This window comes from Lacerta agilis, chromosome 3 (genome assembly GCF_009819535.1).
Source record: "Lacerta agilis isolate rLacAgi1 chromosome 3, rLacAgi1.pri, whole genome shotgun sequence".
In the NCBI taxonomy this organism is placed as follows: domain Eukaryota; kingdom Metazoa; phylum Chordata; class Lepidosauria; order Squamata; family Lacertidae; genus Lacerta; species Lacerta agilis.
Window position 1 is genome coordinate 11,936,814 of NC_046314.1, and position 22,145 is coordinate 11,958,958.

At 41.5% G+C, this 22,145-nt stretch overlaps 1 protein-coding gene across 1 annotated transcript in view; it reads left to right on the forward strand.

The window, feature by feature from the left end:
* Positions 1-22,145, forward strand: part of PLCB4 (phospholipase C beta 4) — a 197,264-nt gene that overhangs the window by 96,358 nt on the left and 78,761 nt on the right. Inside the window, 4 exon segments of the mRNA XM_033142845.1 lie at positions 12,766-12,866; positions 16,468-16,548; positions 18,294-18,353; positions 19,832-19,975. Coding sequence (XP_032998736.1) covers positions 12,783-12,866; positions 16,468-16,548; positions 18,294-18,353; positions 19,832-19,975 — 369 coding nt within the window. The 5' untranslated portion in view covers positions 12,766-12,782.

The following is a 22,145-nucleotide window of genomic DNA, read 5'->3' on the forward strand; positions in this document are numbered from 1 at the left end:
CGTTATTTTAACGGGTTTAAACCACTAGTCTATAATAATGACTTCTTCTTAGAGCACGATTAACAATATACTTGTATGTAACTGGTTCTCAACATATGGGTTGTCTATTATGATGTAAGCCAATGTTGTTTAGAACGGTTAACATAGCTTATGTAGAAAAGCTACTTGAGAGTGAATCATTAAGCCCAGCGTTTTCTACACTGACTCTCCAGGATTTTAGGCAGGGGTCTTTCCCAACCAGAGCAGGAGTTGAACAGGAGAATTCTGCATGCAAAGCATGCACTCTGCCACTGAGTTTGGAATAAATCAGCATATATTAGTTCACCGAACAACTGTGGGTGTCTGAGGTTTCTTTTGAGTGTCGGGTCATCGTGTACTTAGTTTGCAGCTAATGACAAACTAATAAAAGCGGGTTTTCTATTGATCATTTAACAAGTGATGTCAAACCTTCCCTTCTAATTTATCTCCAGTGAAAGATAATATCACTTTTCTCTCCTACATTTTCAACCTCTGTTTATTATTACTGTGTTGGTGCACAACACTCAGGGCTTAAACATTCATGGGCAAAGCCCATGAAAATGTCCCACCTGTGACCTGTCAGATATGAACACACTTGCTATGGAAGCCGACTCACTTTCATGCCAGCTTTAGGTGGCTCTGAGTGGATGTACCACTGCTAAGTTAGAACTCTGCATGAAAATGGGCTGACTTGCATACCAAGTGGTTATTCTTAATGTGTGTGTTGCTTACTTGCATTTAGCCATGGCCACTATCATGTCAGGACAGATCCTGAAGTTGAGGCTCCAGTACTTTGGCCACCTCATGAGAAGAGAAGACTCCCTAGAAAAGACCCTGATGTTAGGAAAGATGGAGGGCACCAGGAGAAGGGGACGGCAGAGGATGAGATGGTTGGACAGTGTTCTCGAAGCTACCAACATGAGTTTGGCCAAACTGCGGGAGGCAGTGAAAGATAGGCGTGCCTGGCGTGCTCTGGTCCATGGGGTCACGAAGAGTCGGACACGACTGAACGACTGAACAACAACAACCATCATGTCTGCTGTCTTTCTGTCACTCTCTTGCATGGAGAAAGATACTGAAGAAGAGGAAAGGGGAGGGAGGGTTGTGGTGGTTTAAACTTTAAAATCGGGAAAGTCTGAGAAAATAGCTTACTCCTTTGCTTCTGGCTCCTTATCCTGAAATTCACCTCTTTCCTTAGAAACCCTGAAGGCACTCAGTTCTTGAAACTTTGGGTAAGACCTGAAATGCAGCAGTACTACCTCCTGATAAATAAACTGTCCAACATTAGGTTTTCTGATAAAGCATTCAGTGTGTGTTGTTGACTAACTGCATTCTAGTCTTTTGATCTGATTAATCCTAAACAAAATCAAACTTCTACATTCAATTCAACAGGATCATGATGTACTTTCATTTGTCCTGGATTCCCCCCCCCAAGATAGTTAATGTTTATGGGTAGAGGGATGGTGTGCTCAAAATCTCAAAAGCCTTCCTGCTGTTGTTCCACTTACAATAACATGTTATTGGGTCAAAACAAAATAAAAAATAAATCCCTCCAGTGGCACTTTAGAGACCAACTAAGTTTGTTCTTGGTATGAGCTTGGTATGGTTCTTGGTATGAGCTTTCGTGTGCATGCACACTTCTTCAGATAACAGATATGTTATTGGTGATCATGTCAGAGGATAGACCTCTCCTGAATGAATGAAAAACCTTTATGCTGGGACATGAGAGGATCCCCCAATCAATCATGGATCTCAGATTTCCCCAATAGTGGTGCCTCGAATTACAAACGCCTCAGGTTACAAACTCTGCTAAACTGGAAGAGTTACCTCGAGTTGGGAACTTTGCCCCAGAATGAGAACGGAAATCGTGTGCCGGAGGCGCAATGGCAGCAAGAGGCCCCATTAGCGAAAGCATGCCTCTAGTTAAGAACAGTTTCAGGTTAAGAACAGACCTCCGGAAGGAATTAAGTTCGTAACCAGAGGTAACACTGTACCCATGAAAGATACAATAATGCAAGAATGGCTCTTTGCAAAGCTTAACAAGGTTTGCAGTTCTTCAAGTTTTGCTCTTTTATTATTGCCACATAAGTATAAGTTAACACAAATGCTAAGTAGTAGGAATAATGACAAAAAATCTAGAGAAATCCACCTTTCTCTTCAGATATTCCCCATTCTGTCACCTCTGTGTCTACATAACAGGACAAACTCCTACTTCAAAACCTGAACCTGCTTAGCTCCAACCTCCTGCCTTCTCTCCTCTTCAGCCTCTCTTGTTCTTCTCTCAAGACATTAGGGCCTCTGTAAAGTGGGAGTCCGGGACATGGGTAGCACTGTGGGTTAAACCACAGAGCCTAGGGCTTGCTGATCAGAAGGTCGGTGGTTCAAATCCCAGCGGCGGGGTGAGCTCCCGTTGTTTGGTCCCTGCTCCTGCCAACCTAACAGTTTGAAAGCACGTCAGAGTGCAAGTAGATAAATAGGTACCGCTCCGGCGGGAAGGTAAACGGCGTTTCCGTGCGCTGCTCTGGTTCGCCAGAAGTGGCTTTGTCATGCTGGCCACATGACCCGGAAGCTGTACACTGGTTCCCTTGGCCAGTAACACGAAAGGAGCGCTGCATCCGTAGCCCCAGAGTCAGATACAACTGGACCTAATGGTCAGGGGTCCCTTTACCTTTACCTAAAGAGAAGGTCAAAACACCACCCAGTTTCTATGGCTTGCAACTGGCCTATTGCTATACAGATTTCATAAGATACTGGTCCCCGGCCAACAAAGTTGTCCTCCTATTTGCTTCTGGATGTTATGGCAGAATATAAGGTGAACATATTGGCCATTTCCTGCTCTACTGGCTGAGCTATCAATCATCTCAGGCCTCTGGTAATCATAAAGGAAATATTTCGTACCCACAGAAGTAATTGCACCGAATTAAGGTAAACACTTTGGTAAAGTAATATTGAGTAACTGGACCTTTTCTCATAAGAGAGGCGGGAAACCTGTTCTGGCTGGCAGCCGAGATTGTTATCTCCTCACCTCCTGGCCAAATTTGACATCTGTCTGTCAATCACAAGACATCAAGGAGTGCTGCTTATTAAGTCCCAGTTGTCAGAGGCTCAAACATGAACGCCAGGCTCCTAACAGGGAACAAACTCAAGGGAGAAGGCATTTATTCAAGGAATGAAAAAAAATGTTTTGTTTATAGGGGTTAATTCAAAACTATCTGCGTGGTCTCGTCCCACATGAACCTGTGCAGTTTCTACCTTTCCGAAGTGTTATTAGTAATAATAATTTTAACATCATATGCGGCAGGACAATGAACTCAAATCAAAAAGATCAGTTTTCACTTTGCTTAATAGCTTCATATGGCCTTATGTTCCTGGCTCTGTTCTTCAACCCCTTCTAATGGTTTTCTAAATTCCTTTCTAGTTATGCATTTTATTACTATGCTTATTGTTGTAAGTCCAATCTTACATCAGCTAATCTTAGTCCTTTTCACAATAATTTGAATAGTCCACTTTACAAAACTTCTTGCAGCCCTACAAGCGATGTTGTCATTACAATTGTCTTTCAAATACAACATAAATTTATTCCAGTCCTTTAGGAAAGTCTGTTCCTGCTGGTTTTGAATTTTCCCTATAAGTCTTGCTAGCTCGGCATGGTCCATCAGTTATATTTGCCACTCTTCTTTTGTTGGTATTTTTTCTTGCTTCCACCTAGATAATTATTTCAACAAGCTTAATCGTACAGCATCAAGAAAAACACACACACCCTCTATGGTTTTTCAGTTGGCTGCCCTATAATTTGGGGTTAACATCCTTCATCATGTCACGTGCTGGGAGCAACCTGCGCCTTAACAAATGCTGTACGTTTTTGAAAGCAAGGTATTTTGTGTCGTTTATTTTGAAGCAGTTGTGAGGGAGATTGCCAAACTGGAATACAGAGAACTGATTTACGCTGGGGCAAGCTATTTGATCATTCCGCCCAGGTATTGCCAATCTGACTGATAGCTGACAGCCCAATTAACTTTGCGTTAATTCAGTAGCCTATGCAAAAGGGACTAAAGCAGTTTTGAATTGAGCTTAAATGGGATGAGAATTGGTTTATGGATCGCAGGCTTTTACCTTGGGGTCTATAGCTGGTCTTCCAGTCAGTGAATAAACAGTAATGTAAATATGTCATGCAGTGGTAAAGGTTGACTGTTTAATTCTCTCTCCCTGGCTGGGGTTTTGATCTGCTGTGTCTTCTCCCCTCCTACATAGAATTAACAAAATGTAGGGGCAGAGTCTGCTGTATTCTTCACGACTCTCTCCTTGCTTCCGTGTGCATCATCTTCTTTAACGTAATATTAGTAGGTTCTTTTCTTTTTGCAGTCCTACAGTTGTACAAACACTAAAACAACTATTCTGTAATTTTGCTGGTAAAATCCCTTTGGTATGAATCAGGGGTGCCGAAACGCCATAGGATTTGTGTGCATGAATCAGTTACTACTGAGGTACAAGCAAGAATAACAATTTATTTGTACATTTATTTATTTGGTTTTTTAGATTTAAAATTTTACAGTCACATATCGCACATACAGCATAAAAACAAGATTCCAAGGAATCTCCTGGACTCCCCTGCTCCCCTTTGTGGGTCCTATTGTTAATCATTTCCTCCTGCATCTTTTATGATAATCCAAATCTTTTACATCTCCATTGTTTCCAAAATTCACCATTAAGCTGCAAGTGATATTCCAATCCAACTAACGATTTTAACTGTTTACAGTGGTTTTCAAGATAGGTTGTGAAATTTCCCAATTCCTTATTAAAATTTTGGACTCCCTGATTTCTGATTCTTCCGGTCATTTTTGCCAATTTGGCATAGTCCATCAACTTAATCTGCCATTCTTCTCTGGTCGGGACTTTATCTTCTTTCCATCTCTGGGCCAATAACCTCCACACAGCCGTGGTCACATACATAAATAGTCTTTTCTGCTCCCTTGGATTTCGGCAGCAATTTGTTTGCTAGCTTGTAGAAACAACGACCTCCCTCCAACTTAGAATTATCAAATGTATGTACAGTAGAATAACTCATCAGATCACAGCTGGGGAACCCTTTTCAGCTCAAAGTCCGCATTCCCTTCTGTAATTTTTACCTTCCTACAGTAGTCTGGTTATGCCTCTCTTGTTTTCCTACCAGACAAGCAAGATTTATTATTGGAGGTCAAGAACACATTCCAGCCTGATGCAAATATCCAAGGAGGGTGTGAATGAAGGTCCCAGAGGGGTACAGCCTGAGGAGACAGAGGTTTGGGTGGGGAGGGTGTGTGTTTGGCAGAAGAGTTCAAGGGCAAGAATGAGAGGCATGGATTTGACCCATGATCTTGAGGTTCCCCACCCTTGGTTCAGATTACCACTCGGAATTAGAAGTTCGCTGAGGGAGGAAGAAAGCAATGTAGAGAAAATATGTGCTCAAGCAGATGTCCTATTTTGAGTTGTTAAATATTTCTGGAAATTTTGAAGCCCTGTGGGGGGGAAAGAAAATTTTGGAAAAAGAAATAAATGCAATACATGTGGGGTGTTTTTTTAAGTACTCTACATATCGGAAGTCACTTTGTTACTTTAGGAACATAAAATTCATTAAGTGTGACTTGGTTTTCCATAGAATTATCATGTCAGGTATATTATGGTTTATTCAGACAATAATTAAATTAAATTAAATTGTTTGAGTTTTTTGTTACAAATGGCTGAGCTACAGGTGAAACTCAAAAAATTAGAATATCATTGGAAAGGTTCATTTCTTTCAGTAATTCAACTTAAAAGGTGAAACTAATATATGAGATAGACTCATGACATGCAAAACAAGATATGTCAAGCCTTTATTTGTTATAATTGTGATGAGAACCCCAAATTAACAATTTAAACTTTGGGGTTTTCATCAGCTGTACGCCATAATCATCACAATTATAACAAATGAAGGCTTGACATATCTCGCTTTGCATGCCATGAGTCTATCTCATATATTAAACTCCAGTAGCTAATGAAAACAATTGCTTACATAAATGGACTTTTCCACGATATTCTAATTTTTCAAGTTTCACCTGTATAAGGAACCTAGCAAGTCTTTGGTTTGGTCAGTTAATGAGGAGCAGGTGAAAGACAATAAACAGAAACCATCAACATTACAGTAAAACAAATTATTATTTATTGTGAAAATCAGTATGTCTTCTCCAGTCTTCCACAGTGTTGAGCAGATATTAAAAAGGCTGAGAAAAAGGGGAGGCGGAACAAAACTCAACCAGCCTCTGATGCTGTCACCATTAGTTTCTTTTTCGTCATATTTGTCCTCCTATCTCTTGTGGACTTCTAAAAGCTAAAGGGTTATCCATTTGAAACAGGGTTCTACCCTTTCGTTTGTCTGTCCATTGCTTGATTTGGTATGAGTATTTCGAAACACAGACCAGTTCCTTTCACATTTTGCGGAAGCTGGGCAAAAGAGAGGCTGAGCTGTGCAGAGGCCTTCCTACCTAGGCAATAAATCTTACCAAGTCAAGGTAGTGGTGATATAGGATTGTTTGCTTAATACAGGGTTATCATGCCTCCTATTTAAATTATCATATCTTTGCACATGCTCTTTATAGAGGCAGTTCTGTTGTGGGCTGTGTGTGCCCTTAGAGGCGTCATGCATCAGGCTGAATTTGAGTGACGGGTGAACTTGGTGGGGTTAGCTATTTTTAGCTTGGAGTGAACCTTTTCCTATCTAAGGCTATCGCAATTATAATTGCATTTGAGCTTCTCCATAAGCAAATGAAGCAGCTGCTGGAGAATTAAAATTCTTCTTAAGATGGTTGGAGATTACGATGCTCTGTGTTTGATTAAGGTGCTCCTACCTTCTTCCTACGGAGAAAACTTGTTCCACAACCTTCTGTATTTTATGTCATTACAGAGGAACATCCTGTTATTCCTCCAAGCTTAAGATTTCACTTTTTATTCTAGGGGTGTGTGCACTAATTTTTGAGTGTATGAGATTTTCCTTTTAAATTCTTTACGTAATGTTCACATTGGCGCTTTGATTTATTCATTTTGTTTTGTTTCCCACTGCACCGGGGTATATTCCCGGTTGCACAGCAACTGAGGACTGCATGGCATACAATTTGTATTCCTCGCACTTCAGTCTGCCGTGGGATCTCAACACATTTATAAAGATGTCAGGAGCGCATTTTCACTGTGGAAAAAGTGTGATATTGAACAGCATTGCCTCGCTTGCTGTTTCTTGGGCAAAAGGAGAGAAGATGGAGAATGGTAGCCAAGGGCAAACACTTTCCCCACAAACAAGGTGCAGACTTTCTGACAAATAAATTTAGGCATGGCTGCTCTGTTGGACAGTTCCAAGGGCGAGAGAGACAGAAAACACAGATTGGTTTCATGCATCTTGAAGACTAGTCCAAAATGATTTTTCTTGGAAATTTTTTATCTCTGTTGTAATTGCACAGTTCCACAGCGGACAAATGAGCACAATTCTGTGGGGGCTTGTTGTCTTGTTTTTACTTCTTTCAAGTGACTCAGGTGGGCCTGCAGGGCTTCTCCATCCTTGTATGCTCACAACAACCTTCTGAGAAATTTGCAAGCTTAGGAACAATGTCCCCCTACTCTCTACAGTTAAGGTTGCGGGGTGCTCCCAGTGACAAAATTGGTAGCCTTTCCCCTATCACTAATTGCAATCAATCTCTCTCTCTCTCTCTCTCTCTCTCTCTCTCTCTCTCTCTCTCTCTCTCTCTCTCTCTGTGTGTGTGTGTGTGTGTAGGGTCGTCCTGGAGATCATGGGTGGAGAATGTAGGGATCCCCTCCATGCTTGCTATGGGCCCAGTAAACAATGACTCCATGCTTAAACGAAATAAACAGAAACCCCTGGCATGATTGACAGAGCCACATTTAGCATCACTTGTAAATTCGGCTATTGGTGAACCACTTCCTTTGCTTTCTTTATCTGGGTTAGGATTATTGCATGTCAGTTTCCCCCACCCCCACCCCTCAGCATTCTTTGTCCCCGTTTTATCATATTTTTTGAATGTGCCTCCCCCCCCTTTAATTACCTGCAACAGGTAGATTTTAACAGTGGCCTTTGCTGCCACTGCAAAGTGCAGTGGCTGGCCACCAGGCTGATGCCCAGAGTGCCATATGGACTTTAAAATGTTATAGATCAGGGAGGCACTGGTGCTTGTGTTTGATGGACCTCATCATTTCCAATGGCATCCCTGTTGGAAATGTTATTTGATGAAATGATTTAATAAAATGTCATTTAATAAAAAATGATTTGGCAAAAAAAGAGAGAGGAAATGTTATGTGTGCTCCAGTCCTAATACAAGCAGGGAGATGAGGTGCAGGGTGATGAGGACATAGTTTGAGGAGATGAAGTGATGAAATTGTACTCCCTTCCCTTTACGTTTTAAAATGCTACCCACTTTGGAGGAGTGAGCTTATCAAACTGAAGAAGAGTCAGCATTTGCCTAGAGTTAAGGAAGGAATCAGTGAAAGGGACATTCTCCTTATTCTGTAAGGACTCCTCTACACTGCCTTCCTTCCTTCCTTCCTTCCTTCCTTCCTACCTACCTACCTACCTACCTACCTACCTGGAAATTCAAGTATTTCTCCCCTTGCTTTTCTTTTGCAAGCTTTCTGTTTACCTGCAGATAAATAGTTCATTTCATCATTTCACCGTGGCCAGCTGTCCCTAAGCTAATATTCTGGAAGAAAATAAAAAGATGTTCATGCAATGTATGGGAAAGGGCCATAGCGCATAGAAAACAACTCGTGTTTTGATATTCCCCTCCAACAGCAAGCACACACACACGCTTGCGAGTGACCCACGTCCAACAAATTTAGCACACAGACATCATTTGAAATAGATATAGCTGGATACAGGTTTATGAATGCATAGAGGTGCCTAATGCTAGCTGGACCATTCATCTAATTATCTAATCTGTCTGACAGTAACTCCCCAAGTTCCCAATTCATACAGGTGTTCCCCAGCCCTATCACATGCAGTCCTTTAGCTAGAAAACCTAGGGCATGGGTCACCAAGTTAGCACCTGTGAGTCCCTTTTCTGGTGCCCTTGGGCAAGTGCCCCAGACCCTGAGCTTTCATTTAAGAAAAGAAAAATAGGTAAGTAGCCCTCCAAGAAAGAATATTATGGGGCAAAATGTGCAGGTGCCTTCTAAGCAATTTGTGTGAAATGTGTGTGGCCACCTTGGGTATTTTTCCTTGCTCCAAGGAATATCCCCTTTTGCTATTAGATAGCAACAGTGTGTGTGTGTGTGAAATCTGTATTGTGTGAACTCCATGACATAGCATAAGATTGTTTAGGGGTGGTGGTGGCTGTCTCTCTATAATTTTGTGTTTCTGCTTCCACCACCCACCCAGTAAGCTGTGACTAGCACCTTAGCTCTCACTCAAAATCTGAAATGTGTCTACTGATCCGTAAAGGTTGGCAACTCCTTTGTGGCTACATTGTGCTCTCTGCAACTGCCCCCTCTCTAATTTAAAACTAATAAAGAAAAGAAAAAAAATCAAGGCTATGATGAATCATGATCGTAAGCTGAGTTCTGGGACAAGAGTTCTGGGACAAGGGTCAGAAGGATTCGCAAATACTTCTGTGCATTTGTACGTTTATAATCCTCTCATATTTTGGCCGGTTGTCGTAAAAGTATGCAATAGGAGGGAAATAAAGTGCATGTGCGTATTAGTTTCTTTAGAAAGTGAAATAAACTGCTGCAGTAGTTTATTTCTAATATTAATATGAGAAATTAATATAAGCTAATATTAAATCAGGTGTGATTTAAATAAAGTTTGACTTTGTCTAATACTTAATCATGCTAGGGATTGCTACCAACACACACTTAAAAGGAATTGAAGAAATATTATATTGGGATTTTTTAAAAGTAATAACTGAAGAACTGGGTCTAGATAATGCCTCAGGCAGAGATCAGATTATCCCCAAGGAATTTTGAGGAGGAGGTAGATTGGGGGGGGGAGAAAAAGGAGGGTTCAATAATAATCCGTCTCTCTTTTAATTGTACATGTTTGTTCATGTATCTGCTTTCAATACTAATTGCTTGACATTAAAGCTTAGAGATGGTGCTCTCACATTTTTAATAATTTCCTTTGCCCTTCTCTAAAGGTCTGAGATATTTTTTATTAGTAGGCAGAGTCATGTGTCTGCACTGGCTGCTTGTCTCCAAGGAACAAAAACTCCTTTGCTAACTTCTAATCTAAATCATAAATTTGTGAAGTTCACGCTTAAGCTGATAAGCCATGTCTTTATTGAATCCCATCATTCCATATGTATAGGGGTGTGTGTCTTCTTCAAGTTAAAATGCCAATCTCGCTGTCTTCCCAACCTTCTCTTAAAGCAGAAAATGGTGTGTTTAAATTCTGTGTGTGTGTGTTTCAGTCTTTCTAATACAGTTTGCTCAAAACAGTTTGTGAGTGGCTGTTGTGAAATTTTGAACCCCTTAATAGTCCATTCATGTGAAAATTCTGTGCTCTAGTAGCCTTTCTCATGAAGATTTCAAAGCCAAGCTGATTTGTGTTTTCTCCCTTCATTACAGTGTTTGTATAATGAGATCACAAGTTCAGTAAATTATGTATAACCCCTCTGGCTTCTTGTGCTATCCGTATTCTCTGGCTTCTAGCCATGTGCTTTACTTAGAAAATACTCTTTGTTATCCTTCTTTTTGAAAAGGAGGACCAGGAATAAATAGTACTTAGTGTTATATTGAGTCTCTTCATTTGGATTAAGGCGTATTTATAAACTCCAATCCAAGTGGGAGTGTTTTCTGCCAGAGAACATAGAGTCATAGAGCCGAAAGAGACCCAAAGGGTCATTTAGTCCAACCCCCTGCAGTGCAGGAATCTTTTTGCCCAACGTGCGACTCCTACCCACGACGCTGAGATTAAGAGTCGCATGCTCTGCTCTTAAGATTTAGTGTCAGGAGTATAACGTATTCCTGGACACCGCAGAGTTAGACGCAGACTTTTCTGGAAGCTTCTGGCTGTTGTGTAATTGACTGGACAGCACAACGCAGGAACTCAGCAACTCACTGGATAACTATATACAGTATTTATTGATTGAAGCAACTAGCATCCATATGTACAGACTTTACAAAATAAAAGAAACAAAACATAAAATCTTTCCTCTCTCTCTCTCTCTCTCTCTCTCTCTCTCTCTCTCTCTCTCTCTACACTGACCACTTCCTCCACACCAACACACTGCATCACACACTAACCATACTAACCACACAAGCTCTCACATGGAGCTGAGTCTTTAGGAACTCATTGACCAATCACAAATCGTTGCTAAGGGTCTGAGAGAGAGCAGATCTGGGCTTTCTGCCAACTAGTTAATTGCTTGGAGATAGACAGCTGCATTTCTGCACGTAGGCAACTCTGAAATCTCTAACACCCCCTCACAGCTGTTTATCGTAGCAATTAACTCCTGTGCATATACAGAGTTCTTTTAACTCACTTCATCAAGCAAACCCAAACTTTTACACATTTGTTTGTTCTTCACTTTGTTCAATGGCTTTGTTAACACATCTGCGGCATTCTGATCACTTGGTACATAGGTGATGTTATAGTTAATTGTATCACTTCTCCTGTCCAATAATAAAATGTGTCCTGGTGAGTTTTAGGTATTTCTCATGGGGTAGTTACTAAAGGCAGTGGGTTATGTTGAACCAAATTTTACTCATTGGTATTAGGGGCCATGGGAGGAATTCAGAGCTGCGCCATGTTGAATGTTCTGTCAGCAGAAGCATTTTGGCTTGCCGGGTAGAACAGCTCCCCCCAACCACCCCAAAAATGTATATACCACTTGACTGTAACTCTGAGCGATTAAAAGAAATACTAACATTTTACCCAGTGCAGAGAAAAACAAGTCATTAAAAACATTTTAAAAGCAATATGTCAAGGACCACTTCTCCCCATATGAACCGACCCAGGCCCTGCAATCATCATCTGAGGCCCTTCTTCGTTTGCCTCCTCTTTGAGAGGTCTGCAGGGTGACAACATGAGAAAGAGCCTTTTCCGTGGTGGCTCCCTGTTTGTGGAATGCTCTCCTTAGGGAGGCTTGCCTGGAGCCTTCATTGCATATCTTTAGGCACCAAGTGAAAACATTTATCTCCAAGAGAGTCAGTGTGGTGTAGTGGTTAAGAGCGGTAGACTTGTAATCTGGTGAACCGGGTTCGCGTCTCTGCTCTTCCACATGCAGCTGCTGGGTGACCTTGGGCTAGCCACACTTCCTGGAAGTCTCTCAGCCCCACTCACCTCACCGAGTGTTTGTTGTGGGGGAGGAAGGGAAAGGAGAATGTTAGCCGCTTTGAGACTCCTTTGGGTAGTGATAAAGTGGGATATCAAATCCACACCTCCTCCTCCTCCTCCTCCTCTTCTTCTTCTTCTTCTTCTTCTTCTTCTTCTTCTTCTTCTTCACATCCTATGGCCCTGTGGAAGGGGTGTTATTGCTTGTTTGGTTTGGTTTTTATTATGTATTTTGTGTTTTCATATTTTTTTTTTTACATTGTGAACTGCCCTGTGATCTTCAGATGAAAGGCGATATACAGTGTAATAAAAATTCAAATTGACAGTATACTAAACAGATATATATTTTAAAAAAACAACAACTACTATTCTCTGGTCAGAAACAACACTGTGCTTCCTTACTACCCTAGTCTTTGCAGTTTTACATTCCACTTGTCTCACTTTTACTTGTTTTGTTTCAGGGTGGCAGTTCCACATAATGGCAAAGCCATATGAATTTAACTGGCAGAAGCCAGTTCCATCCTTTCTACAAGATGGAGCCGTGTTTGACAGATATGAAGAGGTAAGGAGACTTCCTTAACATTACCACAGAGCAAAACATTGAAACCTGCAGTTTGAAGGCAAGCAAGGAGTCTTAGCCTCTAGAAAAGGGAGGGCCAGCTTCTCAGACCAAGGGGGCCATAATAATAATGATGATAATAATAATAATAATAATAATAATAATAATAATAATAATAATAATAATAGTTATTTATACCCCACCCATCTGGCTGGGTTTCCCCAGCCACTCTTGGTGGCTCCCAAGAGAATATTGAAAACATGATAAAAGATCAAACATTAAAAACTCCCCTAAACAGGGCTGCTTTCAGATGTCTTCTAAAAGTCAGATACAGTGGTACCTCTGGTTACATACTTAATTCGTTCCGGAGATCCGTTCTTAACCTGAAACTGTTCTTAACCTGAAGCACCAATTTAGCTAATGGGACCTGCGCCGCCAGAGCACAATTTCTGTTCTTATCCTGAAGCAAAGTTCTTAACCTGAAGCGTTATTTCTGGGTTAGCATGTAACCTGAAGCGTATGTAACCTGAAGCGTATGTAACCCGAGGTACCACTGTAGTTCTTTGTTTCCTTGACATCTGATGGGAAGGCGTTCCACAGGGTGGGTGCCACCACCAAGAAGGCCTTCTGCCTGGTTCCCTGTAACCTCACTTCTCTCAGTGAGGGAACCACCAGAAGGCCACCGGAGCTGGACCTCAGTGTCCAGGCCGAACGGTGGGGGTGGAGATGCTCCTTCAGGTATACTGGGCCGAGAGTGCAAGAAGACGTTGAAATGGAACTCGTGGGCCACAACCTGGCATGTCATGCGCTGCCTTGCCTAAGCTGACTAAGTGAGGCACAGGGTTTGGGGAAGGAGGCGCAAGGCTCTGACAGGGGGCTAGAGCCCTTCCGTCTTCTTCCCAAAGCTCTGCAGCTCCCATTAGCACCAGCCAACATGTCCAATGTTGATGGGAGCGATAAGTCAAACGACACCTGGCTACCACAGTTGTACGCAGTGAATGCAAATCATCAGCACACGCAGGAAAGTCATGGAACAGTGTGCATACCTTGTTAGAAATAATAGTAATAAAGGATGTTTTTCTATGTTTAAACAAAAAAATAATTTAAAAAAATCCTTCCAGTAGCACCTTAGAGACCAACTAAGTTTGTTCTTATAACTTTCTATCTGTAACTTTCTATGTTTACTTATTCACGTGTTTGCAAAACCACAGTGAACAGCATGGGAGGATACACTCTTCCAGATCATTACTAGGGCTTTGAATTTGACTCGATACATACACATGTTAAGAGTGGGAAGAACAAGGGATGCTTCCAAAATTCCCCTTCTTTGAACCTGGCCCTTGTTTTTGCATTGCTTAATATGCAGGTCCCAATCACAGACTAGAACTGAATTGAAAATTCTTTCCAGTAGCACCTTAGAGACCAACTGAGTTTGTTCTTGGTATGAGCTTTCGTGTGCATGCACACGAAAGCTCATACCAAGAACAAACTCAGTTGGTCTCTAAGGTGCTACTGGAAAGAATTTTCTATTTTGTTAGGACTGAATTATTAGCAGTGCGATCCTATACACGTCAGTGCAGATATTTGGGTAAATGTGAATAGAATTACAACCTCTGTTTGCCAAAAATAAAAAATAAAAATCATCTCTGGGCATTTCTGGACATTGCAAAGTTGACTGTGCACAATCAGCTCTTATCACAACATATGTATTTTTTGGACCCACCTTGTTTCAGTATTTGTAAATTACTTTAAACTGTTTTTAACATTGCATTTTAATTACTGTAACCTACCTTGGGGCAGAGGGTGGGTATTTAGCAACAAAACCCTTCCATTGCTACTACTTGTGTTAATTTTTTGCTTACTTGCAGGTAAGCCACGCTCTCCATCATATTGAATGATTTACATTGACATATAGGTTGGGGTGGGGTGTTTTTTTGGAGAACGGAAATCACGACAGTTTAATTCTGTTACCAACTTTGTAGATCCCCCACTAAGAAATGCATATATTTCCGGGGGGGGGGGGGACACATTGCCAGACAGCAGTGTAATGAATACCAGAAATGGATACCAGCCCAGTTACATCTCGCTTCAGATCAGGAGACGTCTTTCGAAAGCTGGCTATTCAGTTCCAGCAAGACACACTTATTGCAAGCTCATTCAATATAATTTCTGTATCTGTAAACTCTTTAAAAGACGATTGCTCCAAGGAATGTGGGGAGGGAAGATACCGTGTTGGCAAAAGAGAACATTTCTAGCCTGTTTCCTTTTTATATGATCATGCGATCTAGAGTCTTTTTGAGGAATGGATTTGTTTAACTAGATTTGCGGGTCTCGAATGTTGCCTTAGCAAACTTCATGTAAACAGAATCTCCAGCTAATCTATCAAGCACTATAGATTAGCTTTAAGCTCTGTTTAGCGAGACGATAATAAAACAAAAAATACGTCCCGCCAAATCCCTTTAGTATTATTTTGCTTCATTCCATAATCTCTTGAAATGAAGAAAAGATATTTTTAAATATTAAATCCCACCAAGACAGCCTGAGATCTTATCTCCCACATTCATGGTGGCAGCAAATAAACGATTGAAGAGCAGTTTGGGTTACTCATGTTTCTTCTTTGCAAAGGGACTCTTCTCCACTCAGTTTATGCCCATGCCCACCAAGCAAATACTGTCCCCTGAACTTAAAAGTTCAGCTGGTTTTAGAAATGCACCAATGCTTTTCACTTGGGCATGGCACCAGTGAACAGAGGCAGTGCCGGATTTACATATAAGCTAAACAAGTTATAGCTTAGGACCCTACTCTCTTGGTGGCCCCAAAAAAATTTAAAGGGAAAAATATTTTGATAAAATAAATATTTTGTTATGTGCCAATGGCTTTAGATACCTGCAGGTACATCAATTACCATATTTTTCGCTCCATGAGACGCACCTGACCATAAGATGCACCTAGTTTTTAGAGCAGGAAAACAAGAAAAAAAAATTCTGAATCACAGCATCCTCAGGAGGAGAGCAATTCCTGCAGAGGCTTGGGAGGGAAGCTGTGCGCCCGCCAGTCATTTGGTTGGCAGGGCACAGCTTCCATCTCAAGCCTCTGCAGGGATCACGCTTCTCCCGCAGAGGTTTTAGAGGCTTTCCTTCTCTCAACTTAAAAAAAAAAAAATAGTTTTGAAAATTTCATTGAATTTTGCATAGCACACCGTCTCCATCTAGTGTCACATTTGTATATTGCACTTCACAACACATTTAAAATGTTTTATTTGCAGTTGTATAGCTGAGTCCCTAGTCACTTGAATTGCCCCAAGCCTAAGAATTCGGGGTAAGATGTTGCAGTTGTCATTTCGAGAATGATGGTTTGCTGATGCCTCTGTTGCAACATCCATAAGAGGAGGGGGCATTAGCCCTGAATCGGTGCTGTGTGAATTGAGTCCTAGTTGTAGGGTTCCTCTTTTAGGGTCTCTATATATTTAATAGAGTGGTTTGTGGGGGGCATTATGAGCTTTAAAGTATTTTGTTTCTGAACCAAACAAAAATGGAGGTTGCTACTCTGTAGACCTTTTATTTAACTGGAAGCACTGAATATTTTTCTTTCCGCCTTTCGACAGGAGTCTTTTGTCTTTGAACCAAACTGTCTCTTTAAAGTGGATGAATTTGGCTTCTTTATCACATGGAAAAGTGAAGGAAAGGTACCGTTTGCAATGACTTCCATTTCATGACTTTCTCTCTGGAGTACTTACCTCTCCGATCTTTGAAATGTGGAATGTGTGTTTGTGGATCAAGCAAACTGCTGCCTGTTCCGTCATGAAACACAGCTCCTAAATACCAGGACCTTGGGCAGCAAATCCCCAAAGCATCTGCCAGGGAGTAAAGCTCCATGGACCACAGTGGAACGTATGTCTGAGTAAACATGCGTAGGATTGCACAGTTAATTTGTTGAGGAGAGATCCACAAGTGGAAGCACATTTTATGTGCCTCTACCCCCTTTATTTTAGTTAACTGGGGAGAGGAACAATATTTTGGGCACCTCTTCTCTCCCAGCAACCATTTGTTTACTGTAGGGAGGAAAGATTTGCTGAGCAGCACTGTGTTCGCAGAGTTACAAAATGGGATGTACATGCAGAGAGTTGCGTGTCGAGGTCCCCAAACCACCCCTCAAATAAAACACACTTCACACCAGATATAAGTTTTAAGGTTTTTGGCATTAATTTGGCCACAACTTTATTGAATACAAAATAAGTGAGTGGTTGCTTAGGCATTGGTTAAGACTATCTGTCCCTCTGGGGACAGAACTGACATCCACCCGTCTGTGGAGTCAGTATAGGGGGAAACACTTTAGGGAGAGAATGTGCGCCCGTTCTCCCCTAATGCTCCCAGGGGCTCTTGCGTGAGCCCTGGCCCCCGACCGGGGGATACGGACAAGCATGGTGAGCCCCTGGATTCCTTTAATGGAATTCCCCTTGCAGCAGCAGCATTGAAGGGGCAACCACAGCCAACCCTGCCCCTTCGCAGCATAGGAGGGGCAACCACAGCCAACTCTGCCCCTCCTCAATCAATTTATAACCAATGCCTAACCACCAACCTTACAAGTTGTGACTAATTGCTACGCAGTAGGCGAAAACCAAATGGCACCAGCCAATAAGCCAAATGGAAAAATTCCTACCAGGCCCCTGCTCCAACGCAGATGACCCCATGACAGGCATAGCAAGGTCAATGCAGAGGCCTAATAACAAGGCGGGAGGGCGGGCGATCCGATGCACGAAGCCAGGAGGGCTCCGACGCTGCGTGCACGGTAATTTATAGGCTCTGGGCTGTCCATCAACAAGTTGCAATATATGAATCTCCCCAGCGATAGCCAGAGCCCAATCATAGTTGTGGCCATCCAGACTAACCCGCCCAGCAGCAGAGGGGTGACTTGTTAGCCCCCACTGCAACATGTGCTCTCCATGAAGGAGAACACGCTTTGTTACTATAGTGCTAATGGCTTGGTGATGGCCCTGGGGATATGTAATCCTGGTCCTTTCTCTGCTGGTTTCTCTACACCCACCTCTGTGCTGGCAGCTGTTATGGGAGCATAGCAACAGCCCAACTTTGTTACCTTTTCTGTGTATTTGATGCGAAGACACAAAACGGAGGAGAAGGGACTTGGGTCTGGTGTGTAGTTGCTAAACATGTAGCTTTATAGCTGCCAAAATGACAACAACAACAACAATGACAATAACAATAACACCAACCTTCACATCATTGACACTGAAGTGGTGAAATCACCTTGATCTGTATGCTTGAACTGAAATGAATGGAATACACACTGCTTTGTGTTAACTGCGACTGCAAATTCTACCCCAGCTTTGCTTTCTGCTACAGTTCCTATTTTAATGTGATCTTTTATTACAACCAAAGCCTGGAGATTTTCCTGTTTCCTTTGTCGTTCCAGGAAGGGCAAGTTTTGGAATGCTCTCTGATCAATAGTATTCGCTTTGGAGCAGTCCCAAAGGTATTTCTGTAATTTTCTTTAATGGTATTGTTTTAAACAATAAGTGTTGACTTGGGTAGTGGAGTTTACTTTGTAAGGTTGCTATCAACAGAACCTCTGAAAACCCAGCTTCCTTGATGGCCCCTTTAGTCTTCAAAACAACAACTTCAGTTTTCTTCCAAAGTTCCATCGAATTTCATTTTTTTAAGCATGTGCTTAAGTCTCACCATTTCAGTTAGCAGGATTGCTAACCCAAAGCTTGCCCAAAGTTTTCTTCCAATTAAATTTTAGACACAGCTTCAAACAGAGAGCCATCAAACGCTTCTAAAAATGTATGACCATTATTAAGATAAGGGTTTAATGTATTTATTCATTGGCATTCCGATCTCCAAGAAGATGTTGCCATGCAAATGAGCTTTCCTGATTTTAAGCGATAAACTGGAAATCTCTTTACACCGGAGTAACATGATAAGGTCTGTGCAAGAACTCTCCAATCTACACATTCCTTCAATTCTGGCTTGCATGCAGACTTTTGTGGCTACAGGATGATAATCTGTTTTTCAGATTTGTAGTTTTTTATTATTATTGTTCTTTTCCCCTAACCTTCCTGAGGTTGTTGAAGTGGCAGGAACAGGGCCGACCAGTTCTGCAGCTGGTAGCAAAACACAATCTTCTGAAGTCATAGATTGGTAAACATAGGAGGCAGCCATATGTCACACTGCCCCCAGTGAAAGAAGAAGAAGAAGAGTTTGGATTTGATATCCCGCTTTATCACTCCCCTAAGAAGTCTCAAAGCAGCTAACATTCTCCTTTCTCTTCCTCCCCCACAACAAACACTCTGTGAGATGAGTGAGGCTGAGAGACTTCAGAGAAATGTGACTAGCCCAAGATCACCCAGCAGCTGCATCTGGAGGAGTGGGGATGCAAACCCGGTTCACCAGATTATGAGTCTACCGGTCTTAACCACTACACCACACTGGCTCTGGTGTGACCTGCAATGGTGATCGTAGTGATTGTAGCTTAGAGAGTTGACCTATGACTGGATCAAGTTTTATGAAAATGCAAACCAGCATACTGTGGAAAGGAGAACCAGAAGTGCAATTGAGCAAAAGAACAGTGGCTGGAAATTGATTCCTTTTTTCCAGAACTAAGATTGCGGTATCCTGCCTGTGAAGAGCTTCTGCATAAATAGCCTAGAATCACGGTGTGTCAGCTCCTAAAGGTTGAATTTTAACAAGCTGCCACCAACTTTGTGGCATATAAAATTTCCGCCTTCCGGAACAAGGCCTTTGTGACATCATCAGTTGTATTTAAAGTACTCAGCTGTGCTGTGAATGCTTTCAAACTGTGGACTTGAAGCATTGATAAAAAATATATTTTTTTTAGCAAAGGTGAATAAGAAATGTTTACATGTTAAATATTTGAGGTGGGGGGAGTGAACAAAATTCCTTTCTGTTTTAGCTCTGGACGTCTAACAAGGCATTCATTGTCTCTAACAGGATCCAAAAATATTAGCTGCTCTCGAGGCTGTTGGCAAGACAGAAAACGAACTTGAAGGGAAAATAGTTTGTGTCTGTAGCGGCACTGATCTGGTGAACATCAGCTTCACGTATATGGTAGCAGAAAGCACCGAAGATGCGAAGGTATTGTATATTTAAGCTCACTGCATAGCTATTCTATATAAAATCCCATGCGTTCTGCTGAAGGATAACAAATTCTGTTATCCTGTGGAAATTGAAATGGGATTGCGCATGTTGCAAAAGTTGAGCTAATGGTTCCATTGAACCTAATGCAGTGCTTTCCCAAATGTTTGGGTGTTTCCCCCATGTGGGAAAATGTTAGAATGGCGATTTAGGAAGTGTGTCAGCGTGTGATAAAAAGTTTGCATTGCAGTGAAAGATGTAATCTGCAACTCTTCAAAGTAAGACTGCTGAGAGACTTTTGTTAAATATCACTTAAACCTTGGCTTTCATTTGAAGAAGAATGGAAAAGAATACAATTATAATCATGGTTTTGTTTTCAAAAGGGCATGATGATGTATTTATCCTTTGCGCACTGTCGAGCCTGAGTGCAAAAATAAAATATCTGATGCTTGATGAAATGTAAGCAAAAATGTATTTCAAGCGCTTAGTATTGTGCATACGTGAATTAAGGGCCTGTGAACATGTTGAGATGCCATGTTGTTGTTCAGTCGTTCAGTCGTGTCCGACTCTTCGTGACCCCATGGACCAGAGCACGCCAGGCACTCCTGTCTTCCACTGCCTACCACAGTTTGGCCAAACTCATGCTAGTCGCTTCAAGAACACTGTCCAACCATCTCATCCTCTGTCGTCCCCTTCTCCTTCTGCCCTCCATCTTTCCCAACATCAGGGTCTTTTCTAGGGAGTCTTCTCTTCTCATGAGGTGGCCAAAGTATATGAGATGCCATATACCGAGTTAAATCATTGGTTAATTTAGCCTGGCAGAGGCTTTCCAAGAATTTAAAGGCTCCCCAACAGCAAACCAGAGATGCCAAGAATCAATACTGGAACCTTCTGCATTTCAAGCATGTGCACTTAACACCAAATTATGGAGCCTCCCCAATTTGCTTTCTGCTACAAGTGTATTCTGTTTTCTTTTTAAGATTATGCTATATAGTCATGCTTCTTGCAGCGAAGTTTGCAGTAAAAGCGTGCCAACTCAGGAAAGCCCACTGAGATAAGAGTCACCTGTGTACACTTTATAAGGATTTTAACATATCTGTTTTAATATGCTTTTGCCCCCCCCTTTGTTCTTTAAATGCTTTTTGGTTATAATTCTGCCATGCTATCCAATAACGAATTTGCAGTTTTGAAAAAACTTCTTTAAAAAATATTATCTCTGCGATGATAATGGTCATGTTTATAATGAATAGCCCGTCCCCCACACAATCTGGAGTCCAGTGAAATTACTTTTGGTTTACCATAGCAAGGCAGAATGGCTTGTTTCCCTTTTTGTGGATACGGTATTTAAGAGGCTTTTTCAGTAAATGGTTTCCCTCCAAAGCTTGACGGTGTTAGATGTAGAGTTGATCCCATTTGTTTGATTCCTAGAAGCTCCAGTGCACATAACATTTCAAAGCAATTACAATATGTCTGGGAATATTTTGTGATGGACAGTTCCCAGGAATATCAAAGATCCCAGTTACACAGTTTGGAGTACTGCAGTCTGTTTTCCAAGCTCACTTATAGACAAGGTTTCACATCCTAGAAGAACTGCTTAAGCCAAGAAAGAACTTAGCATATGAAGTTGAAAGTGTGCAAATGTACCAAATCTTTGAGAAAGAATATTTTGAAGAAGACGACTAGATGTTCTAGTTTAGATGAGATGTAACATGTAAATTTGTATGTATGAATATACAGTAAATCCTGGGAAAGAATTTACTGAAGAAGCCAAAAATTGTCCATGGGCGAAACAGGGGACAAACGGCGGCACCCTGTCTAATTTTTGTGCATCACATCTTCAATATTCCATCTGATTGGACTTGCTTTCATCTATTAACATCTGTGCGTATCATCTGACTGGACCTATTTTCATCAATATCTACAGGAGCCTGGCTAAAGACATTTAAAGACTGAAATTGTCCTGTTGTACTAATTTGAATGAGTTTTCTGTTTGTGGCTTCTTTGTTTGACTGTTTGCATTGCTCTCTTTTTGATTCGACTACCAATATAGAATTCAATATGTGGAATGGTTTGGTAGATTTGTGTGCGCCGTTCTTGTGCTGCTTATTGTATACTGATTCACCAGCGCAGTCAGCTATGAAAGAAAGAGAGAGGCCCTCTTTCAACATTT